The sequence below is a fragment of the Ranitomeya variabilis genome, chromosome 2, assembly GCF_051348905.1.
Source record: "Ranitomeya variabilis isolate aRanVar5 chromosome 2, aRanVar5.hap1, whole genome shotgun sequence".
NCBI classification, from domain to species: Eukaryota; Metazoa; Chordata; class Amphibia; order Anura; family Dendrobatidae; genus Ranitomeya; species Ranitomeya variabilis.
In genome coordinates this window covers 37307659-37326791 of record NC_135233.1, presented here as the reverse complement: position 1 = coordinate 37326791, position 19133 = coordinate 37307659, and the positions used below count along the sequence as shown (strand labels likewise).

Here is a 19133-nt window from a genome sequence, read left to right as displayed (position 1 = left end):
CATGTTGCCGGGACGCGGACCAATCACAGCAAGCCGTGACGAAATTACGTCACGGCTTGCTGTGATTGGTCCGCGTCCCGGCAACATGGCCGCCATTAACCAATCACAAGCCGTGACGTCACGGGAGGCTGGACACGCGCGCTTTTCAAAATACGCGCATGTCCAGTCTCCCGTGACGTCACGGCTTGTGATTGGTTAATGGCGGCCATGTTGCCGGGACGTCACTGGAGGCTGGACACGCGCGCTTTTCAAAATACGCGCATGTCCAGCCTCCCGTGACGTCACGGCTTGTGATTGGTTAATGGCGGCCATGTTGCCGGGACGCGGACCAATCACAGCAAGCCGTGACGTAATTTCGTCACGGCTTGCTGTGATTGGTCCGCGTCCCGGCAACATGGCCGCCCTGACCAATCACAAGCCGGGACTTCACGTAACCAAGTAAAAGCGCGAAATTTAAACAAACAACGCTGCCGGTTCCCTCGCTGAGATCCCGGCTGCGTCGGACAGGTGAGTATAGCGATATTTTTTATTTTAATTCTCTTTTTTACACATTATTACATTAATGTTGTTGCGATACCCGATACCCGATACCACAAAAGTATCGGATCTCGGTATCGGAAATTCCGATACAGCAAGTATCGGCCGATACCCGATACTTGCAGTATCGGAATGCTCAACACTACTAGGCAGCAAAACTCTGAGGGAAAAAAAAATAAAAAATTCCCTTCAACACTTCTTTTTCTCCTGCTTCAGCCCAAACAATTAACACTTTGTGGGCCGGCTATACTGTCATGTTCCCAATGGCAGGGAATTAAACACATAACACGGGCAAAAACAGGATGAGCTCTAGGGTGATGGAACCTGAGCTGACCACGATCCTGAACCTCAACACTCAGCTAACAGCAGCCGGGGAACGTTCCTGGGGGGACTCTAGACGTCTCGCGCCAGCCGGAGATCTAGCTACTCCTATCAGAAGAATCACAGACCTATCTTGCCTCCAGATAAATATTCCCACAGAAATAGCAGCCCCCCACATATAATGACGGTGAAATGAGAGGAAGGCACAAACGTAGTTATGAAAACAGATTCAGCAAAATGAGGCCCGCTTAAGCTAGATAGCAGAGGATACAAAAGGTGAACTGCGCGGTCAGCTTAAAACCCTTCAAAATACCATCCTGAAATTACTTGAACTCATGTGCCAACTCATGGTACATGAGTGGTAATTTCAGCCCACTAGAGCAACCAGCAGCAGAGAATTACATATCTGCAAGCTGGACAAAAAACATGAAGGCAAACATGAAACAGGGAAATCCAGACTTAGCTTGTCTTGAAGGCCTAGGAGCAGGTAGCAAAGGTAACAGAGACACACTGATACATTGATAGCCGGCAAGGGAATGACAGGAAAGCCAGGTTAAATAGGAAACACCCAGCCTCTGATGGACAGGTGGAAACCAGAGACCGCAACCCACCAAAGTCACCCAGTACCAGTTGTAACCACCAGAGGGAGCCCAAAAACAGAATCCACAACAATGGGCTACAAGTGTCGCATTCCTTGTGTCAAGCCAAGAAAGATCAATAGACAACGCCAGAAGCGTCTTACCTGAGCCAAGAAGAAAAAGAACTGGACTGTTGTCAGTGGTCCAAGGTGTTGTTTTCAGATTAAAGTAAATTTTGCATTTCATTTGGAAATCAAGGTCCCAGAATCTGGAGGAAGAGTGGAGACAATCCAAGCTGCTGGAGGTCTAGTGTGAAGTGTCCACAATCAGTGATGGTTTGGGGAGCCATGTCATCTGCTGGTGTAGGTCCACTGTGTAGGTCTTTTATCAAGACCAAAGTCAGCGCAGCCGTCTACCAGGACATTTTACAGCACTTCATGCTTCCCTCTGCTGACAAGCTTTTTGGAGATGGAAATATAATTCTCCAGCAGGACCTGGCCCCTGTCCACACTGCCGAAAGTACCAATACCTGGTGTACACACAACAGTATCACTGTGCTTGATTGGCAGCAAACTCACCTGACCTTAACCCCATAGATAAATAGATCACTCTGTTTGTAATCACTCTATATATAAAGTTAATTTATTTCAGTTCTTCAATACAAAAAGTGAAAATCATATAATCAGATTACAGCTGCCAGTTAAAGTCTATGGAGAGAGAAGGGCCACCTATCTCACTGAGGGATCAGATTACAGCTGCCTAAGACTGCCAATAAGACTCCATTGTAGTTGCACCAGTTAGCAAAAAATATAAGACCTGCCTTTTTTTATAATATATATGTAATATATCGTATTAGAGAATTGTGTTTTACCCTCTTATGAGCCTCTTCTTCTCCACTCTCTGCCTCTTAAATTTAAAATCCATTTTGGTCAAATAAGGTGGTCTACGGAGTCACTGATGAATCAGATTATAGCTTCCAATAGAAGTCTAAGGAAAGGGTAAGGTGATGATGCGGGACCGACCTTTCTCACTGCCTATTGAGGTTTATGGAGAGGGAATGGGGAGTGAGAGTGCAGCAGAGAAATCCACACAGATGAGTGAGGCTGATTTCTATTAATTATTTTTATCTACTCTCCCTAGTACTGGATTAACAGCTACACTGCTCTGTATTACTGTTTCTCCTGTGTATAGGAGGCAATATTTCTGAATATTTGCCAATTTGATTGTGTGATTTATTCTATCTATTTCTGGATACAAGCAAAAAAATTTAAGTGTAATGAAAACAAATGAGTAAGGCTGACTTCTATGAAGTCTTTTATCTATTCTACCCAGTACTGGATTAGCAGCTACACTGCTCAGTACTATTGAATAATGTCTTACATGCTGCTGCTTCTGCTTTTTAACATGTGCAACATAGAGATAGAAGATAAGTTATCAATCAGGTCTCTGTGTTCCATGTATAGAAGATATCATAGCAGCTAATCTTCATCCACCAGCTCAGAGACAACTGAAGATTAGAGCTAGAACCTGCAGAGGGGAAAAAATGGAGGAAATACAGGATACGTCATACAGTTACACCCCTTCAGAGGCTAGAAGCCTTGAGAGGGTAGATGGTCTATACAATCTTAGTGGGCATGGACCATGTTTCTGAACATTTAATTGTAAGATTTACTCTTTCTATTTCTGGACACAAGTAAACAATTTTCAGAATAATGCAATAAAGTGAAATGCACGGCGTGTAGTGGCACTTGAATCAATTATATTTTCCAGTTCATAGTCTATTAGGCTTTCAATTAGAAATTCTGCCTGTCTTTAGTTACAGATTTCTAATGAGTTTTCAGTACTAATGCCATTCGCCGTGCTGAGAAGACGGAGCGCAGCTCTCTAGCGGTAATGAATTCTAAAACTTCCTCTTCATTCATTCATTTCGAGCCATTCGGTTTATAGAACCCAATGTTCTCGCCGTTGATGATAACTGAGAATTTTTTTTTTTTTACGGATCTGAAAATATTAAATCAAATTATCCTTTAAAACAAAAACATTTAGGGCCCCAGATAAGTATTCTGCAGATGCCATTTAAAGGGGATTGAAAAAGATGATGATTGTACAGTGTTTTATGGAGGATGCGGCGCAGGAGCACTCAAAGCAAAAACTATAATATTTTTATTATAAGGCTCAGACGTACGGCTGCAATGACTCCGCACTTCGCCTCCCACAAGCCTACAATCAGCTGCTCGACTATATAAGTTTTTACATTCGTGACATGAATATCCCAGTTTTATCCTTGAATGCACCTATCTGCCGGTCTAGCAGAGTCTGACGCTTCACATAATTTATTGTATTTTCCTAATGTGATATAATTACTTTTACATGGGACTGCAGGTACGTTTAGTGTATTAATGTCAGGTGACTTTTCAGAATAAGCTGTCGTGTGTGTGTACATGAGGAATAACACTATTTCTGGCCATAATTCCAGTAATATGTCTGGTGTAAGGAACTTCGACACTTGCTAAATTTGTCAGATGGGCGCTGCTTCTCCCCAGCTTCTCCCGTTTTGGTGGGGCTGGTCAAAAATAGCGTGAAAACCCAAAAAGTTGAAACTTTACATTTCATTAAAATATTGTGACTTTTCAAAGTGTTTTACCCCAGAAATCAGAAGTAGACACTTTGATAACCCAGGGCCTCTGTGTGTCTAAAGTCTAGTCCGAGGCATGTCCCCCATGGATTCTCCCTGTCCCACTCCGCTACACCGACAGGCCACCGCCTACGTGCACACTCATGGAGATACGTATCAGTCTAGGGAAGTAGGGTGTGGAGAAGCCTTCTGAGATGTATGTCCCATTCCGGCTTTCCAAAGCATGCACTTCACTTCCCGATAAGACATAGATGGCTGCAATAATGTTAAGAACTAGAAAGCTATGAAAGGTCCTACAGAGGAGGTTAGAGACAGAAGATGAGTGGTAGATGGGAAGAGTGGATAATCAATTGAGATGTTAAAGCACCACTCCAGTGTTGTTTTTTTTTTCATTTCAGTGCTGGAGTGGTGCTGTTAAACTAAGTTCCCTGTCCCTAGTCTTATATTCACCAGCTGTCTTCAGCTGTTCCCAATGCCGCTCCAATCCCATCCGCCATCTTGTGACCTCAGCTTCTGACTGACCAGAAATTAGAGGTAACGGTCACGAAAAAATATTGCAATTACACATGTTTTGCTATACTCAACTCAATAATTGGTTACACACCTTTTGGAATAAATAACTCCAATCATTGGAATTTTGGACCTCTCTTATTTTGCAGACTTCTCCAGGTCTCTCATATTTGAAGGCGCCTTCTCCCAACAGCAATTTTAAGATCTTTCCACAGGTGGTTCAATTGGATTTAGATCCGGACTCATTGCTGCCACTTCAGAACTTTCCAGCCCGTTGTTTCCATTCATTTCTGGGTGGTTCTTGAAGAATGTTTGTGGTCATTGACCTGTTGGAAGACCCATGACGTAGGACGCAAACCCAGCTTTCTATCACTAGGCACAAAATCCTTTGGTAACGTTCAGATTACATGATGCCTTGCACTCAGTCAATGCAACCAACCAGTGCCAGAGGCAGGAAAACAACCCCAAAACATCTTTGAACCTCCTCTATATTTGACAAGAGGTACTGTGTTCCTTTCTTTGTAGGCCTCATTCCATTTTCAGTAAATAGTAGAATGATGTGCTTTACCAAAAAGCTTTACCTTGGTCTCATCAGTCCACAGAATGCTTTCCCAGAAGGATTTTGGCTTACTTACGAACATTTTGGCAAACTGCAGTGTAGCATTTTTATACATCTGTCAGCATTAGGGTCTTGCTAGCGTTTCATTTCATTCAAAAGTTGACGAATAGTTCGAGTTGACACTGATGCACCCTGAGCCTACAGGATAGCTTGAATTTCTTTGGAAATTGATTGGGGCTGCTTATCCATCATCGGGACTATTCTGCGTTTCAACTTTTCAGCATTTTTTCTGTGTCGTCCAAAACCAGGGAGATTAGCTATAGTGGCATGGGTTGTAAATTTCTTGATTATGTTGCACATCATTGGCAAAGGAACATCAACATCTATCGATATGGACTTGTGACCTTGAGATTGTTGATAGTTTTCAACAATTTTAGTTTCTCAAGTCCTCAGACAGTTCTCTTCTCCTCTTTCTGTTCTCCGTGCTTAGCGTGGCACAGACAGACACACAATGCAAAGATCGAGTCAACTTCTCTCCTTTTTATCTGGTTTCAACTGTGATTTTCATATTGCCCACACCTGTTACTTGCCACAGGTGAGTTTGAACGAGCATCACATGCTTGAAACAAAGTTGTTTACTCAAAGATGCAAAGAATTTTGATCAGCCCATTTTTGGGTTTTGTGTGAAATGATGTCCAAATTTGATTTTTTTTGTGTTGATCCAAAACACACAAACGAAATAAACGTGTATAAAAAAACATGTGTAATTGCAGTCATTACCTAGGAAAAATATTTCATTTTCTGGAACAATTTCAAGGGTGCCAACACTTTCGCCCATGACTGTAAATTATACAAATAGATGTGGTAAACACATTTTGTGACACAAGATTGCTTTATTATTCCTACATCTTAATCTCCCCCGGATCTCGCATCGCAGGTGGATTTACAGCCCACGAGGAATTCATTTACTGTACATAATGGATATGGGAGAACATTACATACTTGTTAATGAAGCAAGCTGTTTCATTACTGTGAGCAAAATATGTAATGCTGACATTAGAAATGTCTGAGATATACTGATATATATTACCGCCACAGCGATCTCATGTATTTTACATTCATCACTGCATGGGCTAGAATGCTCGAAGCATCGTTACATTGGAACGACATTTATGGAGCTCTGCAGATGACAGAGGAGTAGATTTCACTACCTTTCTGTCATTAATTAAATTGTTGTCTGGTATTCACATTAATGAGGGGGAATTTCAGCGGGGAAATATTAAACACCTTCTCCCTCGGTTGTGACATCTCTACAGAAATGTTGCTCTATATAGCCATCAGCCCTAAGTGCCCCGTGTATCACAATAATTAGCAGTGTATACTAGGGGCACAGTATAGCACTTATACCGGGGCATACATGTACGCTTTCTGCTAGAGCCATTATGTAAGACTATTTTTTTAGTTGTACTTAGCAATGTTTATCTGGGCACTGTAAGATGCTACCTGAGCAATGTATGACACTGTTAATTAGTAAATGGAGCACTGAGTAGCACTAATAAGGTAGTATATTTAGACCTTTCAACAAAAAAACCTGTATAAGGCTATTTTCTTATCATTATTGAACACTGTTTATCTGGGCATTGTAAGGCACTATCTGGGAAGTGTAAAGCTCTGTCTATATGTGAAAAGGCTCTATATGGAACTTTTTTCTTCATATTTATGAGCACTATTTATCTGGGCATTTTGATGTGCTATCTGGGCAATGTAGGGCATTATTTTACTGTAAAAAGATAGTGTTTAAAACTAATTATAGAGATATATATAGTCCTTTTTTAAAGTACTATATTACCTCTATTTTCTTAACAATATGGAAGAGCTGAATAAACAATGGTGCAATAGTGTCTTATTCTAGCAAAAAGTACGCTAGGGTACAGGGAATTGCTCACCTGGTCAGGTTGTTATCACAACACACAATACGATTGGTAAGGCTGCTGCAGATCCGCACGCATGTCCATGATGCGAGAAGCAGGAAAAAAAAGGAGGTGAAATGAGATTGTGATTCATTGGTGAAAGGAGCAGGAAACCAGGATAAATGGCATTTGTGGTTTGTCCTGATGAAAAAGTTTATTTTACTTTGAAACACGTTGACAATAAATCACATTCATTCATCCTGGTTTCCTGCTCCTTTCACCAACAATTTCTGTATTTCTTATTGGTATACTTGACAGTGCAAAAATTACCCCCCCACCCCCCATTTTTTCCTGTTTCTTGTACCTCCATTTTCTTGACTCTATTTAGCACACTTTATCTGGGTGTTGTTAACACTGGGAAATGTATGGCACTCTTTACAAGTTAAGGAGAACTGTGTATCACTAGTGGGGTAGTATATTTGGAAGTCCCACATGACTATCTTCCCTTGGCATTATTGAGCACCATTTATCTGGACATTGCATGGTGCTATCTGAGAAATGCATGGCATTGTATGACACCAATAAGATAATATATTTGACTCTTTTTTTAAAGTACCGGTACTTGTGTTGTGATGACACAGCATATCTTCTTAATTATGCCAGATGTAAATTCAGTAGGCCCAGAGACATAGGCTGTTGTCTGAATGTTGACTAGTGAATTTATGTGTTTCTTTTTTTGGTTGGTCATAAAACATGAACTATTGTCACATTGTCTGAATGTTGACACTTGAGTTGATGTTTGTTAAAACATAATGTCTGTTATCTCTGGAGGACAAGGATGCAGGGTCATGGAACAATTGATGTTTGTTAATATGTTGACTACACATTATACCAGGCTAGCTAGTTTGTTGACTTGCAAAACAGAGAGGGACCAACTTTGCAGGTTGATTAAATACTCAAACAATGAGAATTAAATTCATCCTACCTCCCCAATGACCTTTGGATGATGACCTGAGCCATAGATTTGGGCATTAAAAGGGATTTCTATCATTCTGCAAGGAGAATCAGAGAGACTTTTCAAAACCACAGCCAGGAACATTCTACAGGATGTCAGCTTAGGGGACCACGGCCCAGGCTGGAAGAACATAGATCTGCTCTATTGACCATCGCTAAACCCTCAGAGATGTCTTGAGTAATCTGCAGTGAGATCCCTGCTAGCTCACAGTGCTAGCAGGGATCTCACCGAGGTCACCGCAGTTCTGCTCAGTGTAGATGCAACTTCAGTTACAGGAGGTAACCTCGATGACGTCACCGCCGGTCACTGAGGCTGCTCATTCACCAGTGGTTCTCAGCCTGGACGGTCGCATCTTGGCAATGTCCAAGTTGAAAACTATTTATTCTCCAGACATGGATTACAGCGTGGGACAGAATGATGGATAGGTGAAGGATATTTTTGTTTATTATTTTTGTTTTATTACAGGAGGCAAAGGATTCAGTGGAATTAGGTGTTAGGTGAGTATAACTGTGTTTGTTATTTTTAAATAGCCTCCCTCCCCAGAGCATAAAGCTATCACCACCATGTTTGACAGTGGAGATGTTTTTGGGATGAAGTGCAGTGTTAGTTTTACGCCACACATAGCGTTTTGCATTTAGCTCATAAAGTTCTACTTTGGTCTCATCTGACCAGAGCACCTTCTTCCACATGCTAGCTTTGTCCCCCTACATGGCTTTGCAAACTGCAAATGGAACTTCTTATGGCCTTTTTTCAAAAATAGCTTTCTTCTTGCCATTCTTCCATAAAGGCCTGATTTGTGGAGTATACGAATAATAGTTGTCCTGTGGACAGATTCTCCCACCTGAGCTGTGGCTCTCTGAAGCTCTTCCAGAGTGACAATGGGCCTCTTATCTGCTTCTCTAATTAGTACTCTCCTTACTTGGAACGTCAGTTTAGGTGGATGACCATGTCTCGGTAGGTTTGAGTTGTGCCATACTCTTTCAATTTTTGGATGATAGATTAAACAGTGCTCTGTGGGATGTTCAGAGCTTGATCTATTATTTTATAACCTAACCCAACTTTACTCTTCTCCAAAACTTTATCCCTGACCTGTCTGGTGTGTTCCTTGGTTTTTCATGATGCTGTTTGATCCCTAATGTTCTCAAACAAAACCTCTGAGGCCTTCACAGAATAGCTGTAGTTATACTGAGAATAAATTACACATGGGTGCATGCAATGTACTAACTATGCGAGTTATGGGAGCAATTGGTCATTCAGGTTTTTATTTCGCGTATCACACTACATGGCGATCAATACAAATCACGTCACAATTTTCTAATTTTGATTTTTAAAATTATTAAAAGCCCATGCATCATTTCCTTTACAATTCACAAATACTTGCTACTTTGTGTGGGTTTATTGCATAAAATTCCAATAAATTACATTAGAGTTTCTGGGTGTAATGGGAAAAAATGTGGAAAAGTTCACAAGGTATGAATACTTTCTCAAGGCACTCTGTATATGTGTGCCATAAAAGACTGTTTTCTTGCCACTATTTAGCACCATTTACTGAAAGGCACTGTCTGTGCAATTTATGGCACTGGCTGCCAGTAATAGGACACTGTTTAGCATTAATAAAGTGGTATATGGCCTTTTTTTTATAAGCAATGCATGATGCTATTTAAGTTTTTACTACAGTTTTTAGCACCATTTATCTGGCTGATATAAGGTGCTATCTGGGCAATGTATGGAACTGTTACCAGTAAATGAGGACTGCATGACACTAATAATTATAACGTATATGTTTTATTTTTACAGATACCGTATACTATTTTCTTGGCATTAGTTAGCACAGTTTATTGTAAGGCACTATCTAGGCAATTTACGGAACTGTTTATCAGTAAAGGAGCACTGCATAGCAATAACAGGGTCCTTTTTTTACACATACTATATGAAGCTATTTCTTGTTACTATTTAGGACTATTTACTTGGGCATTGTATGACATTATCTGGAAAGGGTATAGCAATGTTTATCATTAAAGGGGCACTCTACAGAAATAAGAGGGTCTCATATTTCCTTTTCTAAATGTGCTATAAGATAGTATTTTCTTGTTACTATTTAGCACTCTTTATCTGGGCATTGTGTGACGCTATCTGGGAACTGCACTCCATAGAAATAAAAGGGTCTCGTATTTCCCTTTTGTAGATATGTTATAGGGTAGTATTTTCTTGTTACTATTTAGCACTATTTATCTGGGCATTGTGTGACGCTATCTGGGAACTGCGCTCCATAGAAATAAAAGGGTCTTGTATTTCCCTTTTGTAGATATGTTATAGGATTGTATTTTCTTGTTACTATTTAGCACTATTTATCTGGGCATTGTGTGACGCTATCTGGGAACTGCGCTCCACAGAAACGAAAGGGTCATGTATTTCTCTTTTTTAGATGTGTTATAGGATAGTATTTTCTTGTTACTATTTAGCACTATTTATCTGGGCATTGTGTGACGCTATCTGGGAACTGCACTCCATAGAAATAAAAGGGTCTCGTATTTCCCTTTTGTAGATATGTTATAGGATAGTATTTTCTTGTTACCATTTAGCACTATTTATCTGGGCATTGTGTGATGCTATCTGGGAACTGCAATCCATAGAAATAAAAGGGTCACGTATTTCTCTTTTTTAGATGTGTTATAGGATAGTATTTTCTTGTTACCATTTAGCACTATTTATCTGGGCATTGTGTGATGCTATCTGGGAACTGCAATCCATAGAAATAAAAGGGTCACGTATTTCTCTTTTTTTAGGTGTGTTATAGGATAGTATTTTCTTGTTACTATTTAGCACTATTTATCTGGGCATTGTGTGACTCTATCTGGGAACTGCGCTCCATAGAAATAAAAGGGTCTCGTATTTCCCTTTTGTAGATATGTTATAGGGTAGTATTTTCTTGTTACTATTTAGCACTATTTATCTGGGCATTGTGTGACGCTATCTAGAAACTGCGCTCCATAGAAATAAAAGGGTCACGTATTTCTCTTTTTTAGATGTGTTATAGGATAGTATTTTCTTGCTACTATTTAGCACTATTTATCTTGAAATTGAATGGTGCTATGTGGGAAAGGAAAGGCACTGTTTACCAGTAAATGACAACAGCTAATAAGGAGGCATGTATTGTGTCGCCCTTTTTTTTACAGATTCTGTATGGGACTCTTTTCTTTGCCCTACTTAACACTGTTTATCTGGGCATTGTAAATGGCACTATTTATTTGGGCATGGTACTAGACTTCTTTTTCATTGTTTTGGAAGAAAAAAATTTGTATATTATCTATATATTACAGTTCCATGTTTGTGACCATAATCTGCTCTAGGCCCATATTGCACTTCTGAATGCTTTTTATTTTATATGTAGGATTTTTTTAAGCAGTGAATATTAATCTATGCGAAAAACATGACCCATAAGGACCCTATGAGATACCATACCTTCGCATTGCTGTGTACACTAGATTTTCTTCCTCTTTGTGCACAATGATCATTACATCTATGGATTTTTTTTAAACTTTGATGACATTTGTACAGAAAAAAAAAGTCCTGAAACGAAAAATATCATTCTGATCTGGATCAAAGTGTTACAAACATGAGAACACCGTCTCGTATATAGCGGTCACTGTTCTTTAAGAATTATATTTTAAATTAATGGAAAATAAATGAGATCTAATTCTGCAGCCATTTATGTTTCCAGGAATATATATCAGTCTGTTTACCACTGTGTGCAGAGGACAAATTGAATCCAATTTTCACTAATGCAACAGAAATTCTCTTGATCAATCAGAATACAAAGTGCTCCCATAATTATGAAGTGTAGCGAGTGCTTAGAAGGGACGGAAAGAACTTCAATAAGACTTGATATAATATATTCCTGGATAAAAGACATTAGAAAGTAATAATTATAGATTAGGTTGGCTCTGCGCCTCCGATTAGAAACTCCACTGAACTCTCTTATCATGACGCTTCACTCATTAACGCTCGTCTACTTGGGTGACCTAGCATGGAACGTAATGCAGAAACCATAATTACATTTTGCTGTAAATTGCTTCATGTTGCCATTTAAAGGCACTATGTCAGGATGAGTTCACTACAGAAACCAGTGATACGGCTGTATAGGTCGTAGCGTAACAATAAAAATGATACCTGTCTTGTGGAGATCCGATGTGCCAGCACTGAGAAATCAAGCTTTGAAGCCACATGCAAATTCGCCTGGAAGTGCATTGGGGGGGTGTCAGTGCACTCATAATGCACTTCCAGGGTAATTTGCATAAAACTCAATATCTCAGCACTGGCTCATCGGATTACTACAAGAAAGGTATCATTTTTATTGTTGTACTAGGAGCTATACAACCATAACATTAGCTTCAGTAGCAACAAAATTATACCCACAGATTAATTTTCAAAGGTAATTGGTCACCGATGCTTATGTAGGAGACTTTAAGAGCATTGAACTCCATCTCATCATCTGAAAAGTTTTACATAGAATACCTAGAAGCTTCTAACTCCTATTAGTTCCCAATTAACCCTGGATCTGATCTGTTATATAGTTTCTTCCAATTATCTTGTTGTTCATTATTGGGGCATCACAACTACTTTTTGGATGCAAAACGATATCAAAGGACTATTATGATAGTCATAACATGAAATATTGCATGGTTAGGACCTTAGACGCTCTAACTAAAATATAATACACATTATCATTTTGTTCTTAGTGAAAATTATGCATGTCAGAGCACATGTTGGCTCTGTTGGCACCATTATAGTCTATGGCCCTGTCGGCGCATGAGCCGGAATCCCGTTCTGCGGGGGTAGTTCAGACGCAAGCCTCGATGGGACTAACAAATGCGGGCAAGAACACAATGTGAAAGGCGCCTTAGTTTGGGCTGCATCTGCCATGTGCAGCCACAAACTCACCTGCATATGGTGGCCAATGGTGAAATTATTCATTGGGTAAATGGAGATGATACCATCAAAATTGTGCAAACATTGGCCACCGAATGTGGGCATGGTTTTGCATCTGCAATGTGAAAACCCTTAGAGAACAAAGGTTTGTGCCTTCATGTTTTATCAAGAGAAAGCAATGACATCTTCATTAACCTTAAGACTCACCACAACAATCCGTATCCATATTTATTATTGGCATTTAGTGGGCAAATAAATGTCTTCAAGGAAGGTCTCCCAGTTTAAGGCTGCCGTCACACTAGCAGTATTTGGTCAGTATTTTACATTTTTTGGCTTACAAATACTGATGTAAAATACTGACCACATACTGCTAGTGTGACGGCAGCCTAAAGAGGTATTTTCCCTCTTTGTTCCAAAGTCGATAACTGCTCTGCCCCATTTTTGTGGACCCAAAGCATCTATGCATTACATGGACAGACAGCCATATATTTGGCTTTCTTCTAGTGATAATAGTTTGGGGTTGAAAGGTCACATGCCAGTTGATCCTTTTTGGTTAGTTTGGCTCCCCAAGTTAAATTCATGTTGTTGTTGGGACCACTAACAATTAAAGTTGTCTTTCAGAAGAACCTATCCATAGAGGAATTTAAGCATTACACATTCTCTATTAAAGTCATTGCAACATCCACGTAGTGCTTGCTTGTGCTAAGTCCTCCAGGGCTAAATGAACATTATCAGATAGTTTTCACTATCCAATCATACAGGCAGCAACATACTGGAGAAAAAAAAGAACACACCCCACCATAACTTTGTTTCTCCATGTGGGAGATAAAAAAGATACAGCTCTTATCTCCCGGTCTAACCTCCTGTATGATTAGAAAGTGATGATAGTTTAGAACACAGATGACTCACCAAAGAATACCATACCAAACACAGAACAAGTGGGTTTTCTAAACCAGTTGACCCAATACTGACCATGTTATGCTTATTTGTGAACCAAATCTCTTACACTATCTCTATTTCTACCTCTCTACAGGTTGGAGAGTTCAGGGCACATGCTGCCGAGTGGACAGCAAATGTAACAGCAGAGTTCAAGGAGACCCGGAGGCGTCTGAGTGTGGAGATCTATGACAAGTTCCAACGGGCTACCTCTATCAAGCGAAAGCTGTCCGCAGAACTTAGTATGAGTCCAAGTCAAGAAATGACTCCTTGCAAGAGAACCTTATCGGTCAACCACCTGACCAGCGAGAAAGAGGTGCTGTCCTCGATGATGAGATCCGACAGCATGTACCTGAATGGATTAACTCCTCACTGTGCTGCTGAAGAGATCGCCATCATTGAAAACATGAAGTAGCTCTCGCCTACCGACTCCACTGTCGCCTAAAAACTACATTTGCCATAATAAAGACTACCAGCATTTTTAAAGCCTGCATGAGCTCGGAAAATGACAAAGGCTAACAATCAACACTGTTACAACTATCCAATATGTAGTTCAAAAAGACTCTTGAATTTCACAACGTCTGATGCCTTTTGGTGCCCAGACTGTTTTGTTTTTTTTCTAATGTGCCATAATACATGCAATGTTATATATTATAATCTCAATAACTTCGGGGGAAAAAAAAACCCCCAAAAATCTAGAAATTGGGATCTGACTGTCAAATGGAATGGACGGTCCATGGACTATGTTTTTGTAACTGGAAAAGTTGTTACGAAATACTGTACAGCCTATAACCTAAGAAACTTTCTATCAGTGCCTTATTCGCGCATAGATCACACAACCTCCATAGCTGTTATTTTTTTAATTTAGGCATGAGGAATGTATTTTATTGGCAAATTTACTTTTGCTTGACGAGAGCGTACAATGGTGCCTCAATGCACGTGTCAGGAAAAGATGGAAGATGTAAGAAACTCTAAAGCCACAGTAGTCATAAGTGGAATGTCAAACACCTGAAAACAAAAATTTTAGTTTTTTCTTTTTCTTGTGGGTGGAAGGGGCAAAATTAAAACTCCTGTTGCTAAAATAATTAATAAACTTAGCCATCATTGATGCCATTGCCTAGATTTCCCCAATGGTAGTCAAGGGTACATATGGTCATAGAGGTGGCTGGGTAAAAGTGAGATCCCAACTTAAATTGTCCCTATATTCCTTCCTCATGGGTGGGAACATTTGGTCTCCCCTCCTTTTCACGGGTATAACAATCATAGGACACAGGGGAAGAGAAACCGCCCCAGATATGACATTGCCCTTCTTTCATACAGTGTTGACAATTGAGAGTGATGTGTCCCGCTTTTTGCGACAGACCAAATTTTTATGCAAGGTCACTTCAATTTTATGTAAACCTCTAATAGTGAAAAAACGTTTTAGCAAATAGGTTTTATATAAAAAATAATATACCGTACATCTTTGTTCACTGGTCTTACAATTGGGATCCATAGCCAGCGACAAAGGAAACTGACATTTTTGGTGAACCTGTGTTGTTATCTCATTGTGTGGCCCACAAAAGACAAAAATGGCTGGCTACATTAATTTTGGATGATGATCAATCCATGTAAAGGCACTTTTATTCATCATTTTTAACTTCTTTCTTAATTTTACACTAGGAAGTATAGTTTTAAACTCTGTAGAACAATTTATGTGTTGACCTTGGATTAAAGGGTCTTCTTGACTGGTATCAGTAATTTAAAAATTGAAATTATTTTTAAGATCAAAAGTCGTCAACAAGACTGATGATGACTGGACCGTTTATAAGGATTATGTAGTTAAGTTCTAAATTAGGAACATGTAACTGGTGAAATAAGTATTGAACATGTCACCAATTTTCTAAGTAAATATATTTCTAAAAGATTATTGTTAAAGGTTCTAAAAAATATTGACATGAAATTCTCACGAGATGTCGGTAACAACCCATCCTATCCATACAGGCAAAATAAAACCATAATGTCCATAAGTTAAGTTATGTGTAATAATGAGAAATGACACAGGGTAAAAGTATTAGGGATATGAAGAAAGAAAGGTGCAAAAAGCCATGTAAAGTCATGACACCAGCTGGAATCTATCAGTAATTAGAAAGCAATTCTACTACTTAATGAAGAATAATATCGGCTGGTTCAACTGATGTTCTATAAAAAGGTGCCACACAAGAAACATCTTATGATGGGTAAAATCAGTGAGCTATCTCAAGACCTTCAAAACCTTATTGTTGGAAAACATATTGACATTGGTTATAGAAGAATTTTTAAACTACTGACGGTTCCAGTGAAGGTTCCACTGTTGGGGCCATAATCCAGAAGTGAAAGAACATTATTTCACCATAAACTGAAATTATCAGAAGAGTTGTCCAAGAGCCAAGGACCACCCGTGGAGAGCCACAGAAAGACCTGGAATCAGCAGGTACAATTGTTAAAAAAAAAAAAAAAAGTAATGCACTCGACGTCCATGGCCTGTGTGCACTCTCACCACACAAGACTCCATTGCTGAACAAAAAGCAAGTTCAAGAGCATTTAAAATTTGTTAAACAACATTTAGACAAGCCTTTGAAATACTGGGAGACTATAGTCAGGTCAGATGAGACCAAAATTGAACTCTTTGGATGCCATAATGTATACCATGTTTGGTGGCCAAAAGGCAGTGTATATCACCCTAAAAACACCATACCAACAGTGAAGTTAGGAGGTGGGAACATCATGGTGTAGGGCTGTTTTTCCAGAATATTGTACTGGCACATTTCATGTTATTGAGGGAAGGATGAATGGACAAATGCACCGAGACATTCTTCATAAAAATATGCTGCCATCTCCAGGATGATGAAGCTCAAGCGAAGGTGGACATTTCAGTAAGACAATGATCCCAAACACACAGCTAAGGAAACTCTCAATAGAGAGAGAGAAAATAAAGATGCTAGAATGGCCGAGCCAATCACCTGACCTGAATCCAATAGAAAATGTGTGAAAGGAACTAAAGCTGAGAGTTCATAGAAGGAGCCCACAGGACCTTCAGTATGTGAAGAATGTTTGTGTGGAAGAATGGGCCAAAATCACACGTGAGCAAGGCCTGCGACTAGTTTCTCCATACAGGATTTGTCTTGAAGCTGTCATCACCAGCAAAAGCTTTTGTATGAAGAATTACATTTCAGTCAGTGTATTCAATACTTTTTCCCTGTGTCATTTCCCAATGTTACACATAACTTAATGTATGGACACCTGTGGTTTGATTTCTTTGCCTGTGTGGTTAGATAGGTTGTTACCTACACCTGGTGAGATTTTCAGGTCAACAGCACCTTTAGAAATATATTTACTTACAAAATTGGTGACGTGTTCAATACTTATTTCACCCACTGTGCATTCAATGATGCATGATCTTATGGGAGGAACCATAACACAAGACTTCTCCCTTTGGTGTCCTTGGAATCACTGTGTCATGCTCCTCCCCCTCAAGCCACACCCACTCATAACGCACCAAAAGTACCTTTGCATATCCCCTTTCTATATGCTATACTAACACATATAGAGGTAATAATGGGGTCCCTTATTTTAGATTCTTTTCATCTAGCAAGTCGGGAAATCAACTGTATAAAACTTATTCGAGGAAGTAGGGGCATAAATATACTGATGCTTTGGGCTTCCTACCCCTTATGAGAAAACCAATATTATATAAATTATATGTGACGGTTGGGGGACCCTATAGAAGAGTTTATGCCTCCTATGTTCCACTTCCAGTCCTGTGCTCGATACTCGAGAGAGATTACTGTGTTACTACATCACCAGGCATAAAGAAATAAAAAGAAAAAGAAAACATTTAAGGCAATCGATAGGTCAAGTTTAAAGGTAATGTTACAGTGTGGTTACAAAGAATATTAATTGACTTTATAAGTATACTGAAAAGTATTCCAAGACTTTTTTCTGCCTATAATATGCAAATTTATTTAATAAATTTCTGGACAGACAGTAATGAACCTAAAACATGAAAAGTAACCAGAATAGAGGAACCTATCCAAAGGCTCCAAGTATGAACCAACGAGTCTCCAAGTAACAATCCGGAGGCAATAAGATGTCCGCTGATGACATCCTTCGTGCAGTATGGGCTGTAGCTTTCAGGATGAGCAATATCCACAGGGCAGAACACTGTTATTACCAGTTGACCTTTTTTTTTTTGTGTTTTCCCATTTTTCATTTTCTAACTCCTGTCTCGCACAGGTAACATGGCTTCCACATATGAGGCTAAACTAATGAGCACAGCACAAGGAACGGGTGCAAATAGTATTGCAACTGCCGAGATTGTAACATTGCAGATGATCAGTATGCCTGTACAATGTATCATTAGGAAATACAGAATGGACGTTGATGATTTCATGGACAATGGAACACTCATGGAAGAGTTTTTAATTTTATTAAATTATATTTTACAAAACAGACGATTTATGTTCTGGTTTATTCATTTAACAGATATCTTAGTAAAAGGTAATGTATATAAGTTAGTATGGCCGCTTAGCCCAAATTCAAGTGAAATAGCGCCACCTTTGCTCATGGTAGTAACCGGAATTGCAAGTGAAAATGAATAAGGCTGAGCTGCAATACCAGACGCGGCCCCTAGCTGGAGCTGCGCTAAGATGAAGGCAAATATTTAATGTTTTCATCCACCTTAGCTGGACATCAGACTGCGGAAATGTAAAGGGATTGTCCCAAAAACAACATGTACTACCCATCCAGATGATAATAAATGCATGAATGCTGGGATCTGGCTGCTGAGACACCCACCGCTCTCAATAGTGGAGGGGCCAAAAGCTGCATTGAACATGTGCGACCACCAATCCTATCGACCGGAAATGGAGCCACCTGGGCTATGTTTCAACGATGAGGTTCTGGTGAATTTTTGATGTTGCATATTTTCTGCTCCCATTAAGTAAAATTGGTTACTTGCAATTTTTCAAAAATCAAATCAAAATTTTTCAAAAATTTGCAGCATAAAAAAACTCACCAAAAACTAATCGTGTGAACATAGCCTAACTCTCCATTCACATAAAGAATTTTGGGACCCCTGTCCTTGTGATCGGAGGGTTCGCTAGCAATGGGACCCCCAGCAATCATTTATCTTTTACTTATTTTTTGGATGGGTGATAACATTTCCATTAACAACTCTTTTAGG

The 19133-nt window shown here is 39.6% G+C and overlaps 1 protein-coding gene across 2 annotated transcripts in view; it reads left to right on the top strand.

Annotated features, from left to right (window-relative positions):
* The window catches only part of KCNK2 (potassium two pore domain channel subfamily K member 2), a 147739-nt gene extending 133003 nt beyond the window's left edge, over nt 1–14736 (top strand). For both annotated transcript variants that reach the window (XM_077282275.1, XM_077282276.1), the window contains exon 7: nt 14028–14736. In XM_077282275.1, the coding sequence (XP_077138390.1) occupies nt 14028–14345 (318 nt within the window). In that variant the 3' untranslated portion in view covers nt 14346–14736. The remainder of the gene's footprint in view (nt 1–14027) is intronic.
* The last annotated feature ends 4397 nt before the right edge of the window (nt 14737–19133 follow it).